Raw genomic sequence first — 21,709 nt, 5'->3', positions numbered from 1 at the left:
ATCGCGCGGCTAGGGTTGTCCTGAGGTCGGCAAGGCCACTTAGAACGTCTTCAAACGTCGCCGGGACACGAGAAGAACAGCAAATTAGGGTTTGGAAAAGTTAGGGTTTGAGAGGAATAAAAAGTAGATGTATTTTGTATTGATTCGATTGGGAATACCTCAATCGGCCTTGACCTTTATATTTATAAGCCGGGAAAGTCGTACCCCTTCTCCAAGTCGGATTACACAAAGTTTCCACGAATAAAACAACTCCTACTCGGACTAAAACTGGGCAGACCGGTCTGACCGGTCGGCCCGGTCGGCCTCTGACTTGCCAAATTTGGCTGTCAACACTAGTGTGAGCAGTCACGTGTATGCATCCACCACGGCTCCATACACCATTGTTCAGAAATAGCATCGCTGGATATCTATTTATGGGATAAATACATATATCAAAGGGCTCAAATGGAAATTTTGGACGCGTGACATGCTCGAGCAGATGTGCAACAGCCGTCGCTTGCTTCCAACAATTCATCATGCGGCGGCAGTTCGGAGCCACTGGCTTGGCTGGTAGGATCAAGCTACTAGTTCAAATTCTGTACGGCTGCGCTTTATCTAATTTCTAGTATACGAAGAATATAAACAGGGGCCGACCTAGAAGCTAAACAATGGGATAGCTCATCTTTCTTTTTTCTCCTCCCTCTCAACTATAGCTCGAAATTATAGAGGGTGCTTAGCGTGGGCTCCATGGACTTCGTGGAGCTAGGAGGGCTGAGCCTCCTCAGCCCCCCTGGTGCATCCAATCGTGAATAAAAATAAATATATGTTGTCATTTTGAAGAGGATAGTTGTATTATTTACAAGGATCTACTAATACCAGTTAATTTCTTTTTTTTTAAAAGAACCTTGCTGGCTACAAGTTTGCAGTACACTTTAGATAGGTATTTCAAAATTATGAATAAATGTAGCGTGTTAAAATATGGGACATAGACCTAACAAAAAATCATGCGAACATTTCCTACCGTTAGATCATGATCGGACCATCCTAGTGCGTTCTTCTTTCATACATACGAAACTGCGTCGTTCTTCCACCCGAAGGCAATTAGAGCTCCCACATCCTCTGTCAGTGGCCGACCATCTCTAATGGTGTCCTCACCTTCGGGTTTTGCCACCCAGCCCCTGCCATTCCAAACATACCTTTGTTGCTTTAGCCATGGCACTCGCCCACCAGCCATCCGCGCGCCTCCGCATGCATATCCTGCCTCCTCCAACTTTTCAGTTGCCAACGTCTCAGGCTATCCACACCGGCGTGCTGTAAATGCTACTGAAGTATGGGCATAGAGTAAAATCAGCTGCACCGGCCTCCTCTAAACTGAACACTACAGTCCAGTATCATCCTCATTCCTCTATATTCAGTGCGATCCTGTATCCTCCTCCCGTACGCCATCCGCAACCACCGAACCACCCTGAGCCCTTCCTTCCTCCTCCGTGCCACGCTTGTGCTCGCCTGGGCTCCCCGCGCACTCGGTCTGTCCAGGTCGCAGCGACGCTAGCGGCCCGACCTCCCCTGCCACATGCCGTTGGAAGAAGTGCCCATAAGCCACCTCCGCCGCGCTCGATCCGCCACCGTCCGCGCTCGATTCGGTTGAGGGAAGAGTGGATCCGCGGCGAGAGCCTGCTTCCGCTGGATTTGAGCTACTTTGCAGCCTCCTCCTCCTCCTCCTATTAATCCGCGTGGTGAAGACGAGTTGGGGCCTCTGCCTCCACCCCGCGCGCTCCTCCGCCGCTGTCCTGCACCCGCGCCAACCTCCAACGCCACCCTACGTTGGGCTCCACCTCCGCCGACCCACGCCGCGCCGACCTCCGCCAATACCCCTTGCAGTCCTCGGCCTCCGCCGCTGCCCCGCGCCTGCGTCAACCTCCGCCACCACCGGTGGCGGTCCAGCCCGTTGGGACATGCCTCCCATAAGAGTTGGATGGGGAGGGACAAGACGCTAGGGGAAGGAAGAAGAAAAAAAATGTTGATTCGTAGGGCCCATGTCCTGGTAGTTGGTATAAAGTATGTGGTATAGGGGATGATGTGTGTGGGAGAAACTGGAATATAGCAATGAATCTTAATGATCAGCATAGAATATTTTTTCTAAAAGATAAAAATAGAGTATGACGAGTGCGGATAGACTAAGCTCAGAAACTCAATTCTGACATAGGCAATGTCGTCCCTACCAAGGAGCCCAAGGTGTTTAGGTGGCATTATGGTAGCGCCTGGAAGTTTTGCAAATTTCAGGCGCTTGCTATTCCGGGCGTGTGTAAAAATATGAATAGGCCCAATTTGTATTGAGAAATATGTTATTGTGCAAGGATAAAAGATATACGTACAGCATTGCCATCTTTTGTATCCTAGCTCTTAGACGTTATGCACATGCACACGCATGTAGATCGACCTGTGCTGTGCCGATTGTATATTCAGTTGTGCCCCGCATTGGGATTAGCCAATGATGGGATTAGAAATGCAGATGGGTCATGTGTGCAAGCCATGTGAAACGAAGTTATTTTTAGTGGACGCCACACCTCGTGCTCGTGCGAATGCGTGTCAATCTTTTTGCAATTTTGCTCAAACAAATACTTGCCCCTAGCTTAACGATTTAGTAAGGGGATGTTTGGTTTGAGGCCAGCATTCGCCGTACCATACTGTGGCGTGCCGAACTTGCGGCGATGAAAAAGTCCGCCACACTCGCCATGCGCTAGAAGACAAACAACTGCAGCAAAACGACCCACAAAAAACTGTGGCGGCCACAACTCCCGACAAGAACCAAACAGCTGCCTCGGATGGTGTGGCGACCTCAGTTTAGACGTGACATTGTGTGGCTTGCAACTAAACACGCCCTAAGAGCAAGATTTATAACCCCGGGCTGCATGTGCCAGCTTCTGCGCCGACTGCAGGCTGGATGCGGGCGGTAAAGTTCAGCGGGTCCACAAGCAGAGATTCTTGAGCGGGCTGTAAATGGAACGCCCGCCCGTTTCTCTCTTCCTCTCTTCTCTCTCCTCCACGACGGACTCCGCCGGCTCTCAGCCTCTCATAATACCTGCTCTAAACCCTCTTGAAATGGCTCTACAAATTCTATCTATTGAGATCCTGGCGGAGAGGGAGGGAGAGAGTAAGAGAGAAAAGAATCACAATGGAAGAGTTAATGATGGCTGTGTGAGCTGGCGGCCTTGTAAGCTTGTGTGACATGGGAGAGCCGAGAGCAGAGCATGGCAGTGGCAGGGACACAGGCAGGCAGCCGCTCAGGTAACTCTTGTCTTGCGCTGTCTCTCTCCCCCGTCGTCCTGTGTTTGTGGAGAGAGAGGGACAGTGAGAGACAGGGGAACAGATGGTATTTTGCAAGAAAGGAGAAGAAGCGAGAGAAGGGCTCTACAGTGGTACCCTGCTGCCTGCTGGGGAGCTGAGCATAGGGTGATTCTAGAGAGAAGGGCTGAGCATAGGGGAGCTGAGCATAGGGTGAGCATAGGGAGAGGAGGGCTCTAAGGCTGTCCACACTCGTTATCCTCTATATTTATATTTTAAAGAGAATATTTCTTTCCAGTCATCGAGATTCTTTCCTAAAAATACAGTTTCGCTGTTGTAAGGATCAATGGCACAAGAGGAGGGGTGAATTGGGCCTTTTTTAAAATTTCTAAAGCGATGTAAAACAACCTTAGCCTATGCAAAAACTAGAAGGCCCAAAAACACAAACCGGTCTAGCTAGCTAGCTACTCAAGATATGAGAGATAAAACTAGTGTTAGCCTAAGCAAGGTAGAGCTAAGCTATGATCTCTAATGTCAAGCACATGAAAATAGAGCAAGAATGTAAATAGGGATCAAGAGACAACCGGATTTTTTCCCCGTGGTATTGATGTGTTGGCACACACCCCTAATCCACGTTGTGACACTCACTAAGAGTCTTGTCACCTCCCAAGTCACTAAGACAAGGGTGCTCACTAAGAGTCTCCGTTCGCCGTCCCGGTGTGGTGGAGCTCAAGCCACGTACACTCTTCTTCACCGGGCTCCCACAATCCTTGGCAAGCTCCGAGAGAATCACCCCTGATCACCAAGATCGCCTAGGTGATGCCAATCACCAAGAGTAACAAGCTAGAACCTTCACTTGAGCAAGAACCGATCACCAAGAGCGGATGCACACAAGTTTCTCCCTACTCAAGTCCTTAGCCTTGCTTCTTGGATGATTGAATGTTCAATTGAGTGGAATTAAGGCTCTAAGTGTCTCTCAACTATAGAATGTGTGTATGAATGTTGCCTGGTGTCAAGAGAGAGTAAAATAACTCATTGGAGCCGTTGGAGGGGTATATATAGGCAGCTCACGAGTATAGAGCCGTTGGAGAAAAGCTGTCAGAAAAAGTACGCAACGCCGGTTAATCCGTCGATCCCTCCAGAGTAATCGCCGGTTCAACCGATGAATGTAAACATCCTCTTTGAAAAACTAGCTGTTATTGCACAGGCAATTTGACTGATGTATCATCGGTTTAACCAGTGAATGTAGCTGTCCACTAATTAACTGAAAAAACCAATCTCTGGACAACTACACCGACGTTAACTCAAATCCATCGTCGGTTTAATCGGTGTGTATAAACTCAGAAACCCACGAAAAACTAATGTTCTGGACAACTATACCGACATTAATTTTGAACAGCGTCGGTTAAACTGGTGAATACAGTGTCCAGGTTTCAATGACTGCGTTTAACCGACGTATAGAAAAGCAATAGCGTCGGTTAAACCGGTGATAAGACTTTTTCTTGATTTTGTCTGTTTTGATTTGAGTCTCGAGTGAAATCTAAACTTTCTTGAGATATGAGTTGAGTAACACTTGTTTGAGCTTCCAATAGCCTGAGTGACCAATGTGTGCATCCATTTTTGATTGACCATGTCCATGCTCAAGTTACTTGGCCTTAACCCCTCTTAATAGTGCGACCTCTACAAAACTATAAAACCTATACTAACCTAAGTGTCCTTCTCGACCTTGCGACACTTAGGACTAGAAAGATCCTTAGTCTTGTTATATACTTGAGTTGAATACCGAGATTGCCTTTTTGAGTAATGAAATTGAGGGGCCTCTTTAACATATGATCCAATGAGCGATAAAATTTCATGAAGCTGCACAAACTCATTAGTCACAAAAATGGTTGTCATTAATCACCGAAACATACCTTGAGAGCCTAGATGCTTTCAGCTGCATCTATTCATCCTCTAAAACTCTTCTCTATATCAACTACCCATCACAGGACCCACATGTCAGCCCCCTCCCTCCCATATTTTCTCTCTCCCCACGCTGCTTCTTCCCCGCGGCGCCCCTTTCTTCCTCCCTACCCGCGGCGCCCCCTTCCTTATCCTCGCCGGCGAGCACCCTCCGCCCCACCGCCGCCGGCCCTCCTCGCTCCACCTCCCCCACCGCGCACTCCTCCTCCCTCCCCTGCTCGTACCCCTGCGCAGAGCGGCGGCGTGGCCGGCACAGGGCCTGCGATGAGGGAGCAGCGGCCAGCGTTCGGAATCCGCGTGCGGCTCTCCAGCGTCGAATTGAAGGAGCAGGGAGCAGGGGCTCAGGTGGAGCTCTCCTCGGTGGATCCGCGCTCGCGGAGGCAGACCGCAGGCGCAACGGAGGCCGATGGGGACGAACCAAGCCGCGGCGCGCGACCGTGAGGCCAGCAGCCGAGGGACCGAGCCGTGCCGCGCCGTCCTCCCTCCTCCCTCACGCGGCGGCCGGCGAGCGCGCAGGACAGCGAGCACACAGGGGCCATGGCGTTCCTCCCCTCCCTGGCGCGGCGGATCGGCGGAGGGGCTGCGGCGCGGCGGTCCGGCGGAGCGGCACTCGCCCGTCTCCCTCCCTTGTCGTCGTTCGCCGCGCGGCGGACTGGCGGACCGACCGCGGCGTGGCGGCCCACGCCCGGCGCGACGGACCGGCAGAGCGGCGCTGCGGAGCAGCCCGCGCGCGGCGGCGGTGGCTGGCGAGCGTGCAGCGGGGCCCTCCTTCGGCAGCATGGTGGTGGTTGGGGCGGTGGTGGGGTCTGGCGCGGCGAGCCCGCTGCTGCAGGACGAGCGAGCGAATCCGCGTGCGGGAGGACCGGCGGCGGCGCCTCCTTCCTCCTCCAGATCCTGGCGGCCCTGTGAGCACCACCTCCTCCTCGGCGACGGATCGGGAGCTCGAGCTCCACCGGCCTCCCTCCTTGGCGCTCGAGCTCAGTCGGCCTCGCGACGGTGGTGCCGCGAGCACCACCTCCTCCTTGGCGACGGATCGGGAGCTCGATCTCCACCGGCCTCCCTCCTCGACGCTCGAGCTCAGTCAGCCTCGCGGCGGTGATGGCTCCTCACGGCGGCGGCGGCCCCTCCCTCCTCCTTCCTCCATCCGGTGGGGTGCTTGTCGGTCATCTCCGTTCGCCGGTTCGTCGGGGCTGGGGCAGTTGGGATAGGGCGCGGACGTGCGGGCCCCGTGCCACATCTGCGCGTAGCGGGCCTTCTCTACCTCCGCTCAGAATAGCGAAGGCGAGCCCTTCCGCAATTTTACCGGGCGCCATAGCGAACGCCGTTGTGGACCATTTTCCTGTATATTCACCCTGCAGTACCATTTATAGGGTACCGCTGCAGACAGCCTAATATGCCACCCTAGAGAGATCAGAGATAGAGAGACGGCAAAGTGAAAGGAAAAAACTCGATTTACATCTTTAAATTATTGTAAAAGTTTAATTTTTAATTTTTAAGTACAAAACCGGATAACATAAACCATTCAACCGTCAAAATCTAGCAATTGGCCCTTTTTGAATTTGTATTTATAAAAAATTAAAAAAATATTAATTAGATCTAAAAAATCAAAACTAATTCATTTTAAATAAAAAATATGAAACTAGTACCAATTTTTTTTCTAAAAATGTAAGCTATGTTGCTCTATTTGAATTTTAGTTATTCAAAAATAATAGGCATAACTACAAGCAACCAAATATTATGAATATAAAAAATTGGATCTAAATAAATGGTAAGTTTCGTGCCAATAGATAGATTATATTTTTAGAAAATTTTGATACTAGTTTTCTATTTTTTGATTTAAAATGAGTTACTTATAATTTTTAGGTTAAATTTGATTTCTTAATTATCACAAAATGCAAAACCACCTTATGAACCACTTGAGGGGCTATATTTGTCCAGTTTCAACAGTTAGATGGTCTCTGTTATGCGGTTTCATAATTAAAAGTTGAAAATCGAACTTTTATGACAGTTCGATGTTGTAAACCGGACTTTTCCCGGAGGGAAAAATGGTCGGTGCACCGTGAAGCTCTGGTAGAACTTACCCTAGCCGTTCCTCTTGCTTTGGGTTTTGTGCCCAAATGTCCTTAGTGCTGGTATTCCACAAGTATTTATTTTTTTACTATACTAGGTTTGTGCCCGTGAGTTATTACAAGAGCTGAAAACTTTTTAAAGACAGTAAGAAAAATTAGATTCTTTGATAGTCAAAGAGATCTATTAACTTTATCAAAAATTGAATTAGATGGACAATAAATAAATCACAAACAATCCATGTTTTTGCAAAGAATCACATTAGCAAACCAAGCCAATTTTTGGCCAAATCAAATTTCACACTACTCACAGCACTGGTGCAGACGGTAGAATATTAGGACTGAACTAAGACAATGATAATTAGACACATGATAAAACCCAAGAATCAGTCCCTTGAGTATATTGTTATACTTTAGCAAAGGACTCTGAAACGATCGAGTATAGAATGTGTTTTTGACCTCAAATTAATAGGCAATCTGTGCAGAACTCTGGGTATACGTAGTTCTTAGCCAACCGTATCAATTTACAGGCCCACTGGTAAACAATTTACAACTTGGGCAAAGAAAATATTAGGGAAATGGAAATCAGTCCCTAGTTTTTAAATGGAAGTACTCAGCCTCGACACCATCTCAAGCCTCTCCGCCTTTGGTAGTCATTATCGATAACATGTCTAGCTGCAAATGGTGTAATCTCCAGAATCAGGTGAGGAGTGGGGAGCTCATCGAACTAAGTTCTCACGTTGTAGCAGCAGACACTCTCCCCATGATGAGCACTTCCAACCTTTTCAGCCAACACTGGTTGGTAATTTAAACATTGAGAGGATCAACTCAGGAATAACTAAATTTGGCACAAAAGAATCATGTTTAACACATCTCCTTTTGTTAGGTGAGTCTGCATTCCAAAAATGATGTAGAGAAGGGCAGGTGAGAGAACGTGATTTGTCTTGAGAGAGAATTTACCTTGTGAGTGAAAGCATCCACAAAATGATCATCTTGGGACAGAATAGAAGCTATCTCTTTACAGGCTATTAGCTAGAATGGTATTAGCCAATCAATGTAGCTCAATTTTGCTACTTCTTATTGGTTCTGTATCAAAACGTAGTCAGTGAAGCCAAGGGCCATGGCTAAAGGAAACCATATCAATGTGCATATACCAAATACACGGCTATAACAAACCTTCAATTTGCCACTTAAAAAAAATCAAGATTTGTAATATTCTTACTGCTTGGGAAAGGACATACACTATTACCTTCAGCTAGAATGCCACCAGATGATACTGCTCCCTGAATGAGTAGTAAATGTTAGTATAGTGGAATCTGTCTTAGACATCTAAGACATGCAAACATCATAATTTATTTTTTTCCCACCACGTGGTAAACCCGATTTTCGTTACTCATCGTAATGAAACCCGAATTTCATTACTCATCGTAACGAAATTACAACATCGCAAACAAAGGTTCAGCCATCAAATTAGTTAAGAAAACCTAAGAGCGAAAGCAAAAGGAGTCCGTGACTAAACAAGTATACCGAACAAAACCCCACTCTGAGGTTGGCAAGCAAGCCACAACAGGGGCCAACAAGGTCACCAACAAATTAACTGGAACTAGAACAAACTAAGCTTTGAATAGGAGAGCAGACTAAGAAAAACTGGAAGATCTCCCACGCGCCGGGCACATCGTTGTAGAAGAACTGTCCCGTTGCCCTCTCCAGCATCTTGGGGGTGGAAATACAACGTCGTTTTCTTGAGGACTTCTGCACCGGTCTCCAATGCCTCCTTGTCGTGGCTCCTCTGTTACCCTGCCCAGTAATTCAGAAAAGAGATTGCTGAGCACACAATCTCCGTAGATCTGATTATCTTCTTTTCAAAACAAATATTGTTTCGTGCTTTCCATATGGCCCAGCATATAGCTGCCAGGCCAACCATATGAAACTGTTTGTTGTTTTGTAAAATAGATGAAATCCACATCCAGAATTGAGCAAAGGACCCAGGTCTATTACTTGCGCCTAGCACATAGGCTACAAGACTCCAGGCGTACTTTGCCACATCACATCCAAATAAAAAGATGAGCAATGGATTCATTGGAATTGCAAAAGAGGCAATCCAAATCTCCCGACCAGTTTCTTCTAGCTAAATTATCTTTTGTAAGGATAGCGTTTTGTTCAATTAACCACAACCAGATTTTGATCTTGAGGGGTAATTTCGTCCACCAGATTAAGCTGTACTGAGCTCCAGCTTTATTTACACACATGTTCATAAACTAATTTGACAGTGAAGGTACCAGACTTGTCGCAAATCCATTTGGGAGTATCTACTTCCTATTTCACAGCAAAGGAGGTCAGCAAATCTGTTAGTTTCCTCAGTTGAGACTGTAAACTTTCATTCAGCCACCATCTGAAAGTTAGTCTCCAACCACTACTAGCCATCCGGGCTACAGTTGTTTTTTGCTCATTGTTGATTTCAGACAAGAGAGGGAACTTGTCTTTCAGAGAGAAATCACCGCACCACTTATCAAACCAGAAGCTAGTGGCCTCACCTTTTCCCACTGCCATTTTCCTCCCAAGTACATAAGTATCTTTGACAGATAGCAAATCATTCCATATGGGGGAGTTACATGCTTTTCTTTCCAACAAGGAAATAAAAGGTTACATCATGTATTTCTTTTTCACAATCTCATGCCACAGGCCCTCACCCTTCTCCAGCCTCCACCACCATTTGCATAGTAAGCTGATGTTCATTTTTCTGAGATCTTTAATCCCCAAACCCCCTTTCTTTTTCAACTTGCAAATCTCGGTCCACTTTACTAAGTGCTACTTTTTCCTCAAACTACACCCCCTTGCCAAAAAAAAATCTCTTCCTAACCACATCCATCTATTTTAAAGTTGTTTCTGGCAGCATGTATAAGGACATGCTATATAAAGAAATGCTGTTGAGGCAGGCATTCAAAGGAGTCGGTTTTCCTCCTAGAGAGAGGGTGCCCCCCCTTCCAACCATCCAATCTTTTATTAATTTTTTCCACAAGAGGGATCTAACCCACCAAATGTCGGTGTTTAGCCGACAATCCTGCTCAGAGATACCCTTAGCAGTAGGATTGTAGGCAAGGGATCGACTAGCTCTGGAACTCGATGGTGCAAGGAACACAAGGATTTAGACAGGTTCGGGCCGCGAGGTGCGTACCACCCTACGTCCTGTGTGGTTGCTTGTATTGTGTTAGGTGTTGATGTCTTTTGAGGGGGTCCCTGCCCGCCGTAATATATTCCGGGGGGGGGGGACAGGGTTATATGGAAAGTCCTAGCCGAGTCCTGTTAGAGTCCTACTACAATCCGGTCGGTTAGTTTCCTTGTACTGCAGCTAGTTCTACACCTATTCGGGTAGTTACAAGGGAGGTAAGGTACATCCATGTGCTATCCCTTACTCTAGAACATTCTATGCCAATGACCAGTCCCGCTGCCCCGGGTCTGACAAGCCCACGATCTCTTCATAGCCGAGTCCTACAGGCGTCAAGTACTTGGCGAGGCGTCTCCGAGTACTTCAAGTAGTCAGAACATCCTTATGGTTGCTTCTGGGTCTTTCTTCGAGTACATCGAGTAGTCTTCCAAGTTCTTCTAGTTGCTTTGAGGTTGTGAGGTGCTCATGCCCCGAATTCTTTATCATATGTGGTGCGCGAAGTACTCGCACTCCATATGGAGTAGCCCCCGAGCCTTAGGTTGAATCGCAGAATCAGGCTGAGGGTCACTTCAGTCTTTTTCTTCCTTTATTTTCCAAGAAAATTGAAAAATAAATCTCTGATGCCACATATCCCATAGCCCCCGAGCCTTAAATCAAAATCCCGTATCTTACGGATAGCCCCCGAGTCAAGATTTGGAATTAAGGATCTAATTCGTGGCATCTGATTTTATTCCAAAAATATCAGCAAGTTTAATCAGATCCGATACCCAAAAGATCTCTTTTTCAGGTAATATCCCAGGAAAATGATACGATTGGATATGCCACACTGATTGCACCCGTGATATCCTGAAGAATAAAACTCGGGATACTTATCTCTTTACTGTGCATTCACGTGGAGATTCACTGTGCGGAGAATCCGCGCTATTACACCCGTGACCGCTATGGCTATAGCGTCACGGGTCGTCTCCCAGTGAAACCCACGCGGCTATAAAAGGCGAGCAAGAAGCTTTGCCAGGAGTACCCAAACCTCTAAAGACATGGCTCTCAACTGGTGCTCTTGTTTAGAAAGCTCTCGCCCTACTGATGTTTGTAGAATTCCTCCAGCAACTAGGTGTTAGAAGAGTACTTGCGAGTGACAAGAGAAGTCTCTGCTGCCAAGCCCTGCAACCCCACTGCCCTCGTTAGATCCATTATGGGAATCATTCCCTTTCATCTACCAATGAGGGAGGTTCTCTGCGGACTGGTTGCATCTAGTTGTGTCATACTCTTGGGATTTTCAGGACGGAAGTACCCAAGAATTGACATCTCTGGTGAGGAGACTTAATCTTGTTACAACGTATTCAGGGAGAAAGGAAATTTCTCTTTCAAGATGCAAGAAGAGGACTTGCGAGGCTCTTACTATAATATGCCTCCTTGCTCTTGAAATTGTTCTTCCTGGATACAGATATCATTATTCCCTTAGTGGGAATAACAAGTTTGGAGCTTTGTAACGGCCTTAGGCCGATGTAGCTGCAGCCATCCTTGTCTAGGAGATCTAGGAGATGTGCGTGCAAGTCTAAGTCGCTGTAAAGCTTATGATGAGTACTCGAGTTGTAATGTCGAGTAGTTTATTACTTCTGAGTACTTTTTCTTTTTTCTGGAATGTAATCCCAGAAAAAGGAAAGTCATGTTGAGTAGTTGTCATGGGATTTGAGTGTTTTCTTTTTTCTAGAATGGCTCAGATAAAGAAATGTCTCAGAAAAATTTCCTTTTTACCGTAAACGGTAACTGACTCTTAGACTTCCATACATTTACCGTTTTGCCACCGCTACTTCTATTTAAGAGAGCGGTAAATTAGGTTTTACCCCACCAGCCGCCATTTCACTAAAGTTTTTAGATCTATTCTCTGCTCTCCTCAACATTTCTAGATCCAATCCCTTTCCTTCTCCTTCGCCCTCTCTGGTCCCTAATTCTTGGGTTAGGTTAGCCATTGCATGCGCATGAAGCGACCGGTGAACTTCCGGATGGCGCCCAATAAGTCGACTAAGGGGAAGGAGGTGCAGGCGGAGCCTACCCGTGACGAGGGGTGGACGCCAAGTAAGTGTTCAGACACTAACTTGGAATCCCTTGTTACCGCGGGTCTTTTACCTTCGAAATTTTTGATCCAATGGCGTCCTGCTTTGGGTCAGCATCTTCCGTATGAAAATACGGGCGAGATTGTCGTTTTCGCACCTTATTTCGAACGAGGGTTGGGTCTTCCTTGCTCAAATTTCTTTTCTGGGCTCCAGTACTATTACCGGATCTAGCTTCATCATCTTACCCCCAACTTGTTTGTTCATCTTTCTATCTTCGTACATTTGTGCTTTTCCGCTATCTTTTCCACCTCAAGCCCCAGCAAAACTCTAGTAACCTAGATGTAGTTGGTGGTGTGGGAATTCAGCTAAGGCAGGGGATGGATAAGGTTTAAATCCCCTATAAACTATCGAGTAAAGTAATCGACTGGAAGCCAAAATGGTTGTACATAGACAACCGAGGCAGTACGCTTCCAGTGATTACTCTGGGGCCCCCAATTTAGAGGCCTGAATGGAACAAGAAGCCGGTAGATGACAGCCAGATTCCAGTTCTACTCGAGTGGATTGCCAATCTGAGGCAAAAGCAGATAACTGGAGAGGTTGTCATATTTGACTGGATGAAAAGAAGGATTCAGCCTTTTCAGGCTCGGGAAACATTTGGTTTCTAGTATCAAGGAACAAGTGATCCGTCGCAGTATTTGGAAAAAGAAATCTCCAACGGAGAAATTCTTTGTCGAGCGCAGCGGCTACTTAAGAAAGTGGAGCATGTGCCCATCATTCCTGATACCTTTTCAGCATCGAATCCTCCGAGACAGGTACGAACAAAGTAGTCAATTCGTATTGTCGAGTACTTTATTTTAGCAATTTTCTGATAGAGTTTGTTTTTGTTAAGGAGGACGTGGATGTGTATAGAAGCAGCCCTGCTTTGACAGGCATTTTTGTCCTTTTCATCTTCTTCCAAGCGCTCATGCACCGCCGAAACCAAACCCAGAAGAATCTTTATCTATGGAAAGTTATATAGATAGTTCTGATAGTGAACTTGGTCATGCAGAGGCTGGAGAAGCTGCTGGCGAGGATGAAAGTGGGGGACATAGCCCCAGCCCGAGTGACGGTACTCGGGTAGATCACCCAAAGGGAACTCGGACAACAGCGCGGAAGCGTCGGGGCACTTCGCAGTCCAGTGTCGACAGGTATGTTTTAGCTTATGTTGCAATCGAGTACTTTCCCAAGTTGTATCGAGTTACTTTTCTTAAGCTATTTGACTTTTAAAGTCCGGCGACAAAAATACCGCGGACTACAGCATCTAGGATGATACTGGGGTGGGATCAAAAGTCCCTTCCTCCCCAGTGGACCATCAAAGGGGACAGGAACTACCCCACCGCAGAGGACTGTGCCGGCGGGTGGTTCCAAGCTAGGTGACGCCGGGGATGATGGGGGTAGGGCACTAGTCGTCGAGGCCCTCCCCAAGTTATCCGTGGCGAAGATGCTCTCTATGAAGAGGGCACCCGCGTAAGTATCTTGATACTTGATTTCATGTTTTTGTCTATATGTCGAGTACTTTTAACCTTGACATATTTGTAGTAACGTGATCCTGGAGACTAGAGGGTCTGTTGGGAGTACTTCCATGTGGCGGAACCGCCCAATTTATTCCGGCTTAAGAGCGCCCGATCACCATTTTACGAGGATAATCAAGCCAACGCTCTTAAAACGGAACAATCCGATAGTTCGTCGGGTTTCACCCAATTCAACCACCAACAACCATGTCTCAGATATACGTACTGGATCATTTTGCTTGGGAGCATCAGATATTACACACAAATGTTAAATGTATATCAAAAAGTAAGATGAGACGATTTATTACACAGTAAGCACAAAACTTAGTGCAAACCAGCTCTACAGAGTTTCAAACACGTTGATCCTATAGTTGTATAGTTGGTTAACATGCAAGCCTTATCTCATAAGAGTTTATAAAACATCCGGAGGTGTATGGACTCAACATACACTCCGGGTCTTGGTGCTTCCCTCCTGTGGCATCTCCGGTGGCGCTGCTAAAAAACATTTAAAGACAAACACTGAGTACGAAGGTACTCAACAAGACTGACCCGACAACACAAGTATAACTATATATAGAATCAAGGAGCATGCAAGGTTGTATTTGGTGGACTAGCTCATTTTTTCAAACATTTGGACTCCAAAACAGAGACTATACCTAATTAAGACTTACATAAAGACACTAGTTCAAGAATAACTCTAATATACAAGCACCAAAATACCTCTAGGTTCACAAGCAATAACTTTTATACTGGTTGCATCATACTTAGTTACGATGTTTAAGCGAGATCAAGCGGTATTCATATCCGAGAAGTGCGGCGATTCGAATCGATTATACACCCTGCATTGGAAACCTGACCACATGCCACGTACGCGGTCCCAGGGTGGACTATACGTGACAACCTTTGGCGAGGAAGAACTAGACCCTGAACCAAGCTTACCCAGACCCGAGTTCGTGCACCCCCGTGAAGGACCCCCCGTCGGGCCTGATCTCAACACGGGTTTCAGTCTACGACCCCGCCACCAATTCCACGTCGAGTGGGGTACAACTTGGTTCAAGAACCTAGGTCAACCAAGTTACCTCGCCTTGCCGGTCCCATTCAGCCGGCATGCGAATCAGTACGTTCAATACTTGATCAAGGTTAAACATGCCATAGATCCTATTTATTTCCTTGGAAGTGACGACAGAATCAGACCTCCTCTTCTGCTCTATACTCAACGACCACCATGCTCATCAGCCATTGTATGATTAAGTGAACCTTCGAGTAATATCTAGACCTTTTGTTGCTTTTAGTGTAGATTTCTTTTAGACATTGGTTTGATCTAATCTAGTTGAGAAGGTGGCAAAGATGTCCTTTAGTCAAGGAGGTTGATCATCCATGAAATAGGTTTCAAGCAACTCCTAGACTTAAGCATTCACATGCGATAACATAAAATAATAATAATAGTAAGGAAATTAGTAGGTGTAGAAGCTCCGGTGTTTGCATTGCTCGGATTCGGAAGGTGAAGCTTCAACTTGAAGTTCTTGCACGAGCTTTATTCTGATTAACTTCCTTTCTCCTCTTATGAAGCCTTGGGCAACGACTTGACGAATTCGGCTCGGACGACCTTGATCGAATTCTGATCGTGATGATATGCAGTGTCGGTGCATGAATGCAAGGCATTTGGAAGAATTGAATTACAACTTTACATCCCTATAAAGCTGTAATCCAACACCTAACACGCACTTAAAAACTCTTACCATAATTTAATCCTAATTTAATTAAGCCTAAACATATTTTAATAGTTATTTAAGGTTAACTTGAATTATTCTATACTAAAAAAATCCTATTTACATATTTATTATTATTCCTAATTATACCTATTAATTATTTAAGAATTATCCAAAATTTATTTTCAAAGAAATAAGGATTTAGTTATTTACTTAAATCCCTTAGGAATAAAGGATTTAAATAAATAAGTAAAAATACTTATTTAAAATCTATGGTTTTTATATTTTATTACCTAGAGAGTAATTAAAGAAACCTAACAAAATTTATTTCACAATTTTTGGATGAATCTGCAATTTTTAGCACTAAAAACAAAATTGAATCAAACTTTACACAAAACCCCCTACTCTCTTTCTCCCTTCTAAACCAGCTCCTTCTTCTTACAGTTACTCCCCTACCTCTCCTTTTCTTTGCAAATCAGCCCTCCCCTGCTTTGGACCGCCCCTGCGCGCGGCAGGGCAGTAGCCCCCACCGCCCGGCGGCACGCCGGCGGACGGCCCCTAGGCCCGGGGCCTGCCTCCCCAAATCCCCGCACTCCTGAGCCCCTAAATCTCCGCTGTCTTCCAGCGCCCCCAGCGAGGAACGCCTCCGGCGGCGGCGGCCAGCCCTGGCCATCGCCGACCGGCCTGGACGGCGCTCCCCCGCGCCGGGAGTAGGCTCCAGGAGCTCCGCCTCTACGGCATGAAGCTTTCCCAGCCGTCAATGGGCCCCAAGATGGCCGGAGCACAGGGCTCCACAGCAACCCCGGCGGCCGCGCCCGCCCACGGCGGCACGCGCGCGTTCTGGCGAGAACACGCCCGGAACCGGCCAACACGCGATTGCTAGACCAAACACGAACCCTAAACCACCTCCTAGACAACTCAAGCACGACCCAAAATGCCGGCAACAAGGAGCTCACTGGCGACCCGACCTCTCTGCTCGACGGCGGACTGAACGGGAATGGCAACGGTGCTGCAGCGGCTGTGGTCGGTGTCAGTCAGGGGCTAGAACCTTCGCTCAATTCAGACATGAACAGCAGCAGCTTGTTCTTATCTCCTTCCCAAACCGCCAGAGCCATTTCACGGGCAGATTCAAAGTCTCCACGCGGCAAATTGCAGCCGTGCCAGCAGCAAGCATGCAAGCAGGAGGCGGAGCTCAGATGGGGTCGGTTGGATTCAAACAAAAGCCGCCATGGCCGTTGTCATCATCCACAGACAGTTCATCCCCTCCCTCACGCCCCTCCTTGTCCTTGCCAAAATTCGTCGTGCTCACCCCGTCATGGTCCAATTCCTCGCACACGCCTCACCAACCCTCCCTCGATCCATTGCATAGCCCGAAGATTAAACTAAATTCTCTCCAAAATTCACATGTAAACTTCAATTTTACCAAAAATAAAAGTTATAAAGGGTACATTCCTCTACATTTTTCTCCACATGCACTTCTACTGATTCGGCCTTAATCATACTCAAAATCGGCCCTGAACATTGTTTTTCTAATGAATCCGACCAAAAATGCAGTGTTTCAATTATCAGCTCAATCCTGCCATGTTTGGGTCCAAATATTCCCAAGTTCTATTACTGAAAATTAAAATCAGCCAACATAAAAGTTGTAGAGGGTTCATCCAGCTACATTTTTCATGTTTTGTACTTCACTTGATTCGAGATCTAACTTATTCAAAAAGTGCTCTGAACATTGCTATTTATACTGAGTCAAAACTGAAGATTTCTGGACCTGAAAATTGCAGCTCTTTTATCTCCAAAATGCACTACTGTACTTCAAAATGTCCCAAAAGAAAATTTGTAGGTTTGATATTTCTATCCAGCTTTCGTTTCAGGCACATTTGCTGATTCAACTTCTAACCCCTCCAAACACTGCTCTGAACAGGCCGATCTTAACTGAAATACCAGGTGTTCAGTTAATTTACCCAAATCTGTCAACTTTGAGTTCAACTATCTCCAGAATTTAATACTGTACTTTAAAATCTTCCAAACCCAAATTTGTAGAGGGGACGTTGCTCTACATTTATCATTTCATGCACTTTCCCTGATTTGACCTATATCATGTTCAAAAACAGCTTTGAATACTGGGGCATTAACTGAATTTCAGAGTTTTAACTACTAACTTAATTTAGCTGTTTTTGAATTCAAATTTTGGAGATCTTTCCAACTGTTTTCTGAACAACAAATGACTGAAATTTAGAGTTAAAACATGAAGCCTCATAGTGGAGTACCTCTTGTCCAAAGTTTGTACACAAAACCATATTTTATTTAAGCTCTAAATTGACCATTTATCACTGCGTAGCCACACTTAGAATATTTATCCAGACCCTTCTCCAAACTTTCCAATCTCGGTTCCACTGCAAAGCACATACCTTATACTTTATTTTCATACTGACCAAGGATTGACTCACTTAGTAATAATTCAAATTGTAAGCTGTTGAGCATTGATAATTAGTCATTTTTGTCATTTCATATGACCCCTCAAATTCAAATCCTTCAATACGGAATTTGAATTCCATACTTCAAGCTTGTGTGTCTTTTGTCGAAATCTGCTGTTTAACGCTCTTCAGAGAGTTTGACCTGTCAACTTTTCAAACATGGATGAATTTTGACCAAATATAATTAAGTTTCACTTTCCTTCATTCTTTTCCTCTGTTTCTCTGGTCTCTTCTCCTTTTTTTATTCTCTTAACCCTATTCACTTAGGGTTAATCAATGCTCTTAAAATGTGGGCTGTTACATTCCACAGCCCCCAAGCCTTCAATAGAGGATCCTACGAGTACTGCTGATGGCGGATTTCATGCTACGGGATTCGCCAATTCCAGATGCAGAGGAGGAAGGAGAGAGGCGACAGGAGGAGATCCCCACAGGTAAGCCTATTGTGCCTTTCCCTCTTAATTTTGGGTTTTCTTCCTGTTGTTGGTTTTTTTAACAAGAGATTTTTCCCCAGATTCTCATAATCAAGAGAATTCTGTGGCGTCGCCCGTGGTGGGGGCAAAAACTTCTGTTGCCCCATCGGCAAGTGCCCCACCACAAGTAGATAGGATAAAGCTTGCACAAGAGCACGTGGGCCTTGTGCAGAAGCTTTTGTAGGTACAGTCGATGGCCCGAGTACTTAATTTATATGGATCGAGTAGTTAGGTACTGATCTTTTGCTTGTATGTATTCAGGAGCTGGCGGAGTAGGGGAGCAGCAAGCCCCAGGACAATTCAGAGCATCAAGCCTGAGTGCACTGACCCAGGGCCCTTCATCCACACCACCCTGGAGCAGCATGGTGACGACCCCCCCCCCCCCCCCAATCAAGTTGGCTCTCCCTCCTGCCATGGGTCCATGATGGTGGTGTTTGGACACCCCTTCTTCAGGGAGGAGGCGATGCGATGTAGCCCGCTCCACTCCACCTTGTCTGCCACGAGGAGGCTGAATTCAGGTTCGTCTGCCAGTACCGCCGGTTGGTGGTGCTCGTGTCGACGAACTTCCCCCCGAGCACTGGACAAAGGCACGCATCACCCACACGTTCCAGGTTTACAGTCAGGCGTGATGTATCAAGGAGTGCCTGAAGAAGGTGGTGGACCGCCCGCCCGACACCTACTACAGTGCCGACATTGCCGACTACTTTGCAGTCCGCGTGCTAGTCCTCCTCGATAACGAGCGCATCGTCAAGCCCTTCATTGTGGTGCGGAACTTGGGTGGAGGTCTAGTGGGCATCGCCAAGGTCCGAGTGGTGTGTTTCTGGATGCACCCCGACGAGTCCCCTCTTGCCACCGAGTATGGCTTCTCTGACTGTGGTGACGACGACGTCACGCCTCCCTCCTCCCCCGAGCGCGTGCACTCTTGTCGCTTTGGCCCGGGGGGAGGGGGGGGCACGACTTTTGGGCCCAATGGTTGCCACGGGCCACCCCGCTCTGGTGGCAATGGCCTCCCCCTCGAGCTTTCGGCACCTGCCGCCTGCTTGGTCGGCAGCTATACCCATCTGTGCCACTCTGGACTTTTGTTGCAGGTGCTCTTTCCATGCTAGGTCACGCTCTGTCTCTCTTGCTGGTGTTCCGCAGATTGTGGTTCATGACCTTCCGATACCTGCTCGACCGGCAACTCCACCGACACCCTTGCCATGGCCATTTGTGAGCCTGAGGAGATCGCGGTCGTCTGTCGCTCCCCCTCCCGCATCCCCTCCCTCGAGGCCCTAATGGCAGAGGAGGAACACGAGGTCAGCATCCGTTGTCGCCGTGGTTGCCGTAAGCGGGCACACGACAACGCCGCCATGATGCGCCGCCACAGTCTTCGCCTAATCCGCCAAGGAGGTCCCATTCTATGTCGACGCCACCTCCAAGGCTACGCGCGCCAAGGCGGCCCAGCTCCACCTCCCGCGTGCCTCTTCCCGCATGAAGGCGGCGCTTGCACACTCCGGTGTGCTCGATCGCCCCGCCTCCATTGAGGATCGCATCCTCCAATCTGTGCTGCCTGGGACGTGTTTTCGGCCTTTCCGACTTGTCTAATACTGACAAGGATAGGGTGCCTGCAGCCTAATGCTTTGCTCGGCCTGTCTTTTGTGTTGTGTCCGTCCTTGGGGACATTATCCTGCGCTGCATGTACCTGTTCTTCATGCTAGCGCAGCTCCTCTTACGCTGTGGGAACGTCTGTTGTTAGAGGCGCGGCCTGATGCTTTGCTCAGCCCCTCTGTACTTTCCCGGGAGCGTCTTTCTTCTCCTATTTTGTTGTTTTTGTCCCGGCGTCATAGCTGCCGGTGTAACTTGCTTGCTGCCGTGTTGTGGTTGGGGTCCCGGTTTAGAGGCGGCCGGCGTAACTTGCACACTCACATGTTTGTTACGTGCTCAATATTAAGTTCGTTTTGTTATCTGGTGCTCCCCTCATTGCCTCAACATCAGGCAAGTTTGGTTAATTTAGTTAATTTTTTGTACTGTATCAGAACCTAGTTCTTTACTCTTGATGGAGAGGTAGGATCCACTTTTTTAGATTTTTTTCTATTTATTTTTCCATCTAGGATTAGAATCATATACTTGGTAATAATAGGAACGGCACATTATGGCAAAAAAAAGTTTGATTCATAGGGAGAAGAAGCGGCGCTTGTGCTCCCATGAGTAAAACCCTCTCCTTCTCGTGGAACATGCACGGTCTTGGGCAAACTTGCCATTGCAATGATGTCCTCACTAAACTGATCTCTACACGCCCCACCTTTTTGCTGCTCTCCAGGAAACAAAACTCTACGTTTGACTCCATTGAAGCTCGTTTCTCCCTGCTTGCCTCTCGCATTATGCCACGAAAAACTCTTCTGGTGCATCTGGTGGCATGCTCACGGCTTGGGATGACAGAGTCTGCAGCCCTGCCTCGGTGTTTGAGCATCCCTACACTCTCACTACTAGTTTATGTCTATGGGCTGATAACATGCCTCTCATGCTCACTAATGTTTACGCTCCCACCTTGCGTGACGAAAAGCATGCTTTCCTCGCAGAACTTGTGGAGGTTGCTGAAGCTGTCCATGGTGCTTGGATGATCCTGGGATATTTTAATTTGACTCGATGCTCGGCAGATAAAGACAATGATAGCTTCAACGCCCTGGACGCAGACCACTTCAACGATCTCATAAACTCTCTCGCCCTCATTGAAATCCCCCTTGTGGACTGTGCCTACACCTGGAGCAACCGCAGAGAGAACCCAACACTTGTGCACCTGGAAAGATGCTTCGTTAACTTGGTTTGGGATGAATCCTTTCCAAATACTGCTCTCTCATTCCTCACCCTCTGCTTGTATATCCCTCGAAGTGTCTGCTTCCGGTTTGAAAATGCTTGGCTACTGAACCGTCAGTTTCCCCGATAGTGCAGGCGGCTCTCAGCCAACCTGTTGCCGGTCACACTACCAAGAGTTTCTTGCAGCCCTCGAAACACTGC

At 47.1% G+C, this 21,709-nt stretch overlaps 1 protein-coding gene across 1 annotated transcript; it reads left to right on the top strand.

The window, feature by feature from the left end:
- The first annotated feature begins 5,763 nt into the window (after nt 1–5,763).
- LOC120702018 (translation initiation factor IF-2-like) lies at nt 5,764–6,135 on the top strand. The gene has a single exon (XM_039985796.1). The coding sequence runs from the start codon at nt 5,764–5,766 to the stop codon at nt 6,133–6,135; it is 372 nt and encodes a 123-aa protein (XP_039841730.1).
- The last annotated feature ends 15,574 nt before the right edge of the window (nt 6,136–21,709 follow it).

Source organism: Panicum virgatum, chromosome 4K (assembly GCF_016808335.1).
Source record: "Panicum virgatum strain AP13 chromosome 4K, P.virgatum_v5, whole genome shotgun sequence".
Classification (NCBI taxonomy): domain Eukaryota; kingdom Viridiplantae; phylum Streptophyta; class Magnoliopsida; order Poales; family Poaceae; genus Panicum; species Panicum virgatum.
Note: the sequence above shows the minus strand (reverse complement) of the source record. Positions and strands in the feature narration are given on the sequence as shown.

Excerpts from the sequence above, each read along its gene's own strand:
- LOC120702018 (XM_039985796.1), top strand. The coding sequence starts at position 5,764 with ATGGCGTTCCTCCCCTCCCTGGCGCGGCGGATCGGCGGAGGGGCTGCG.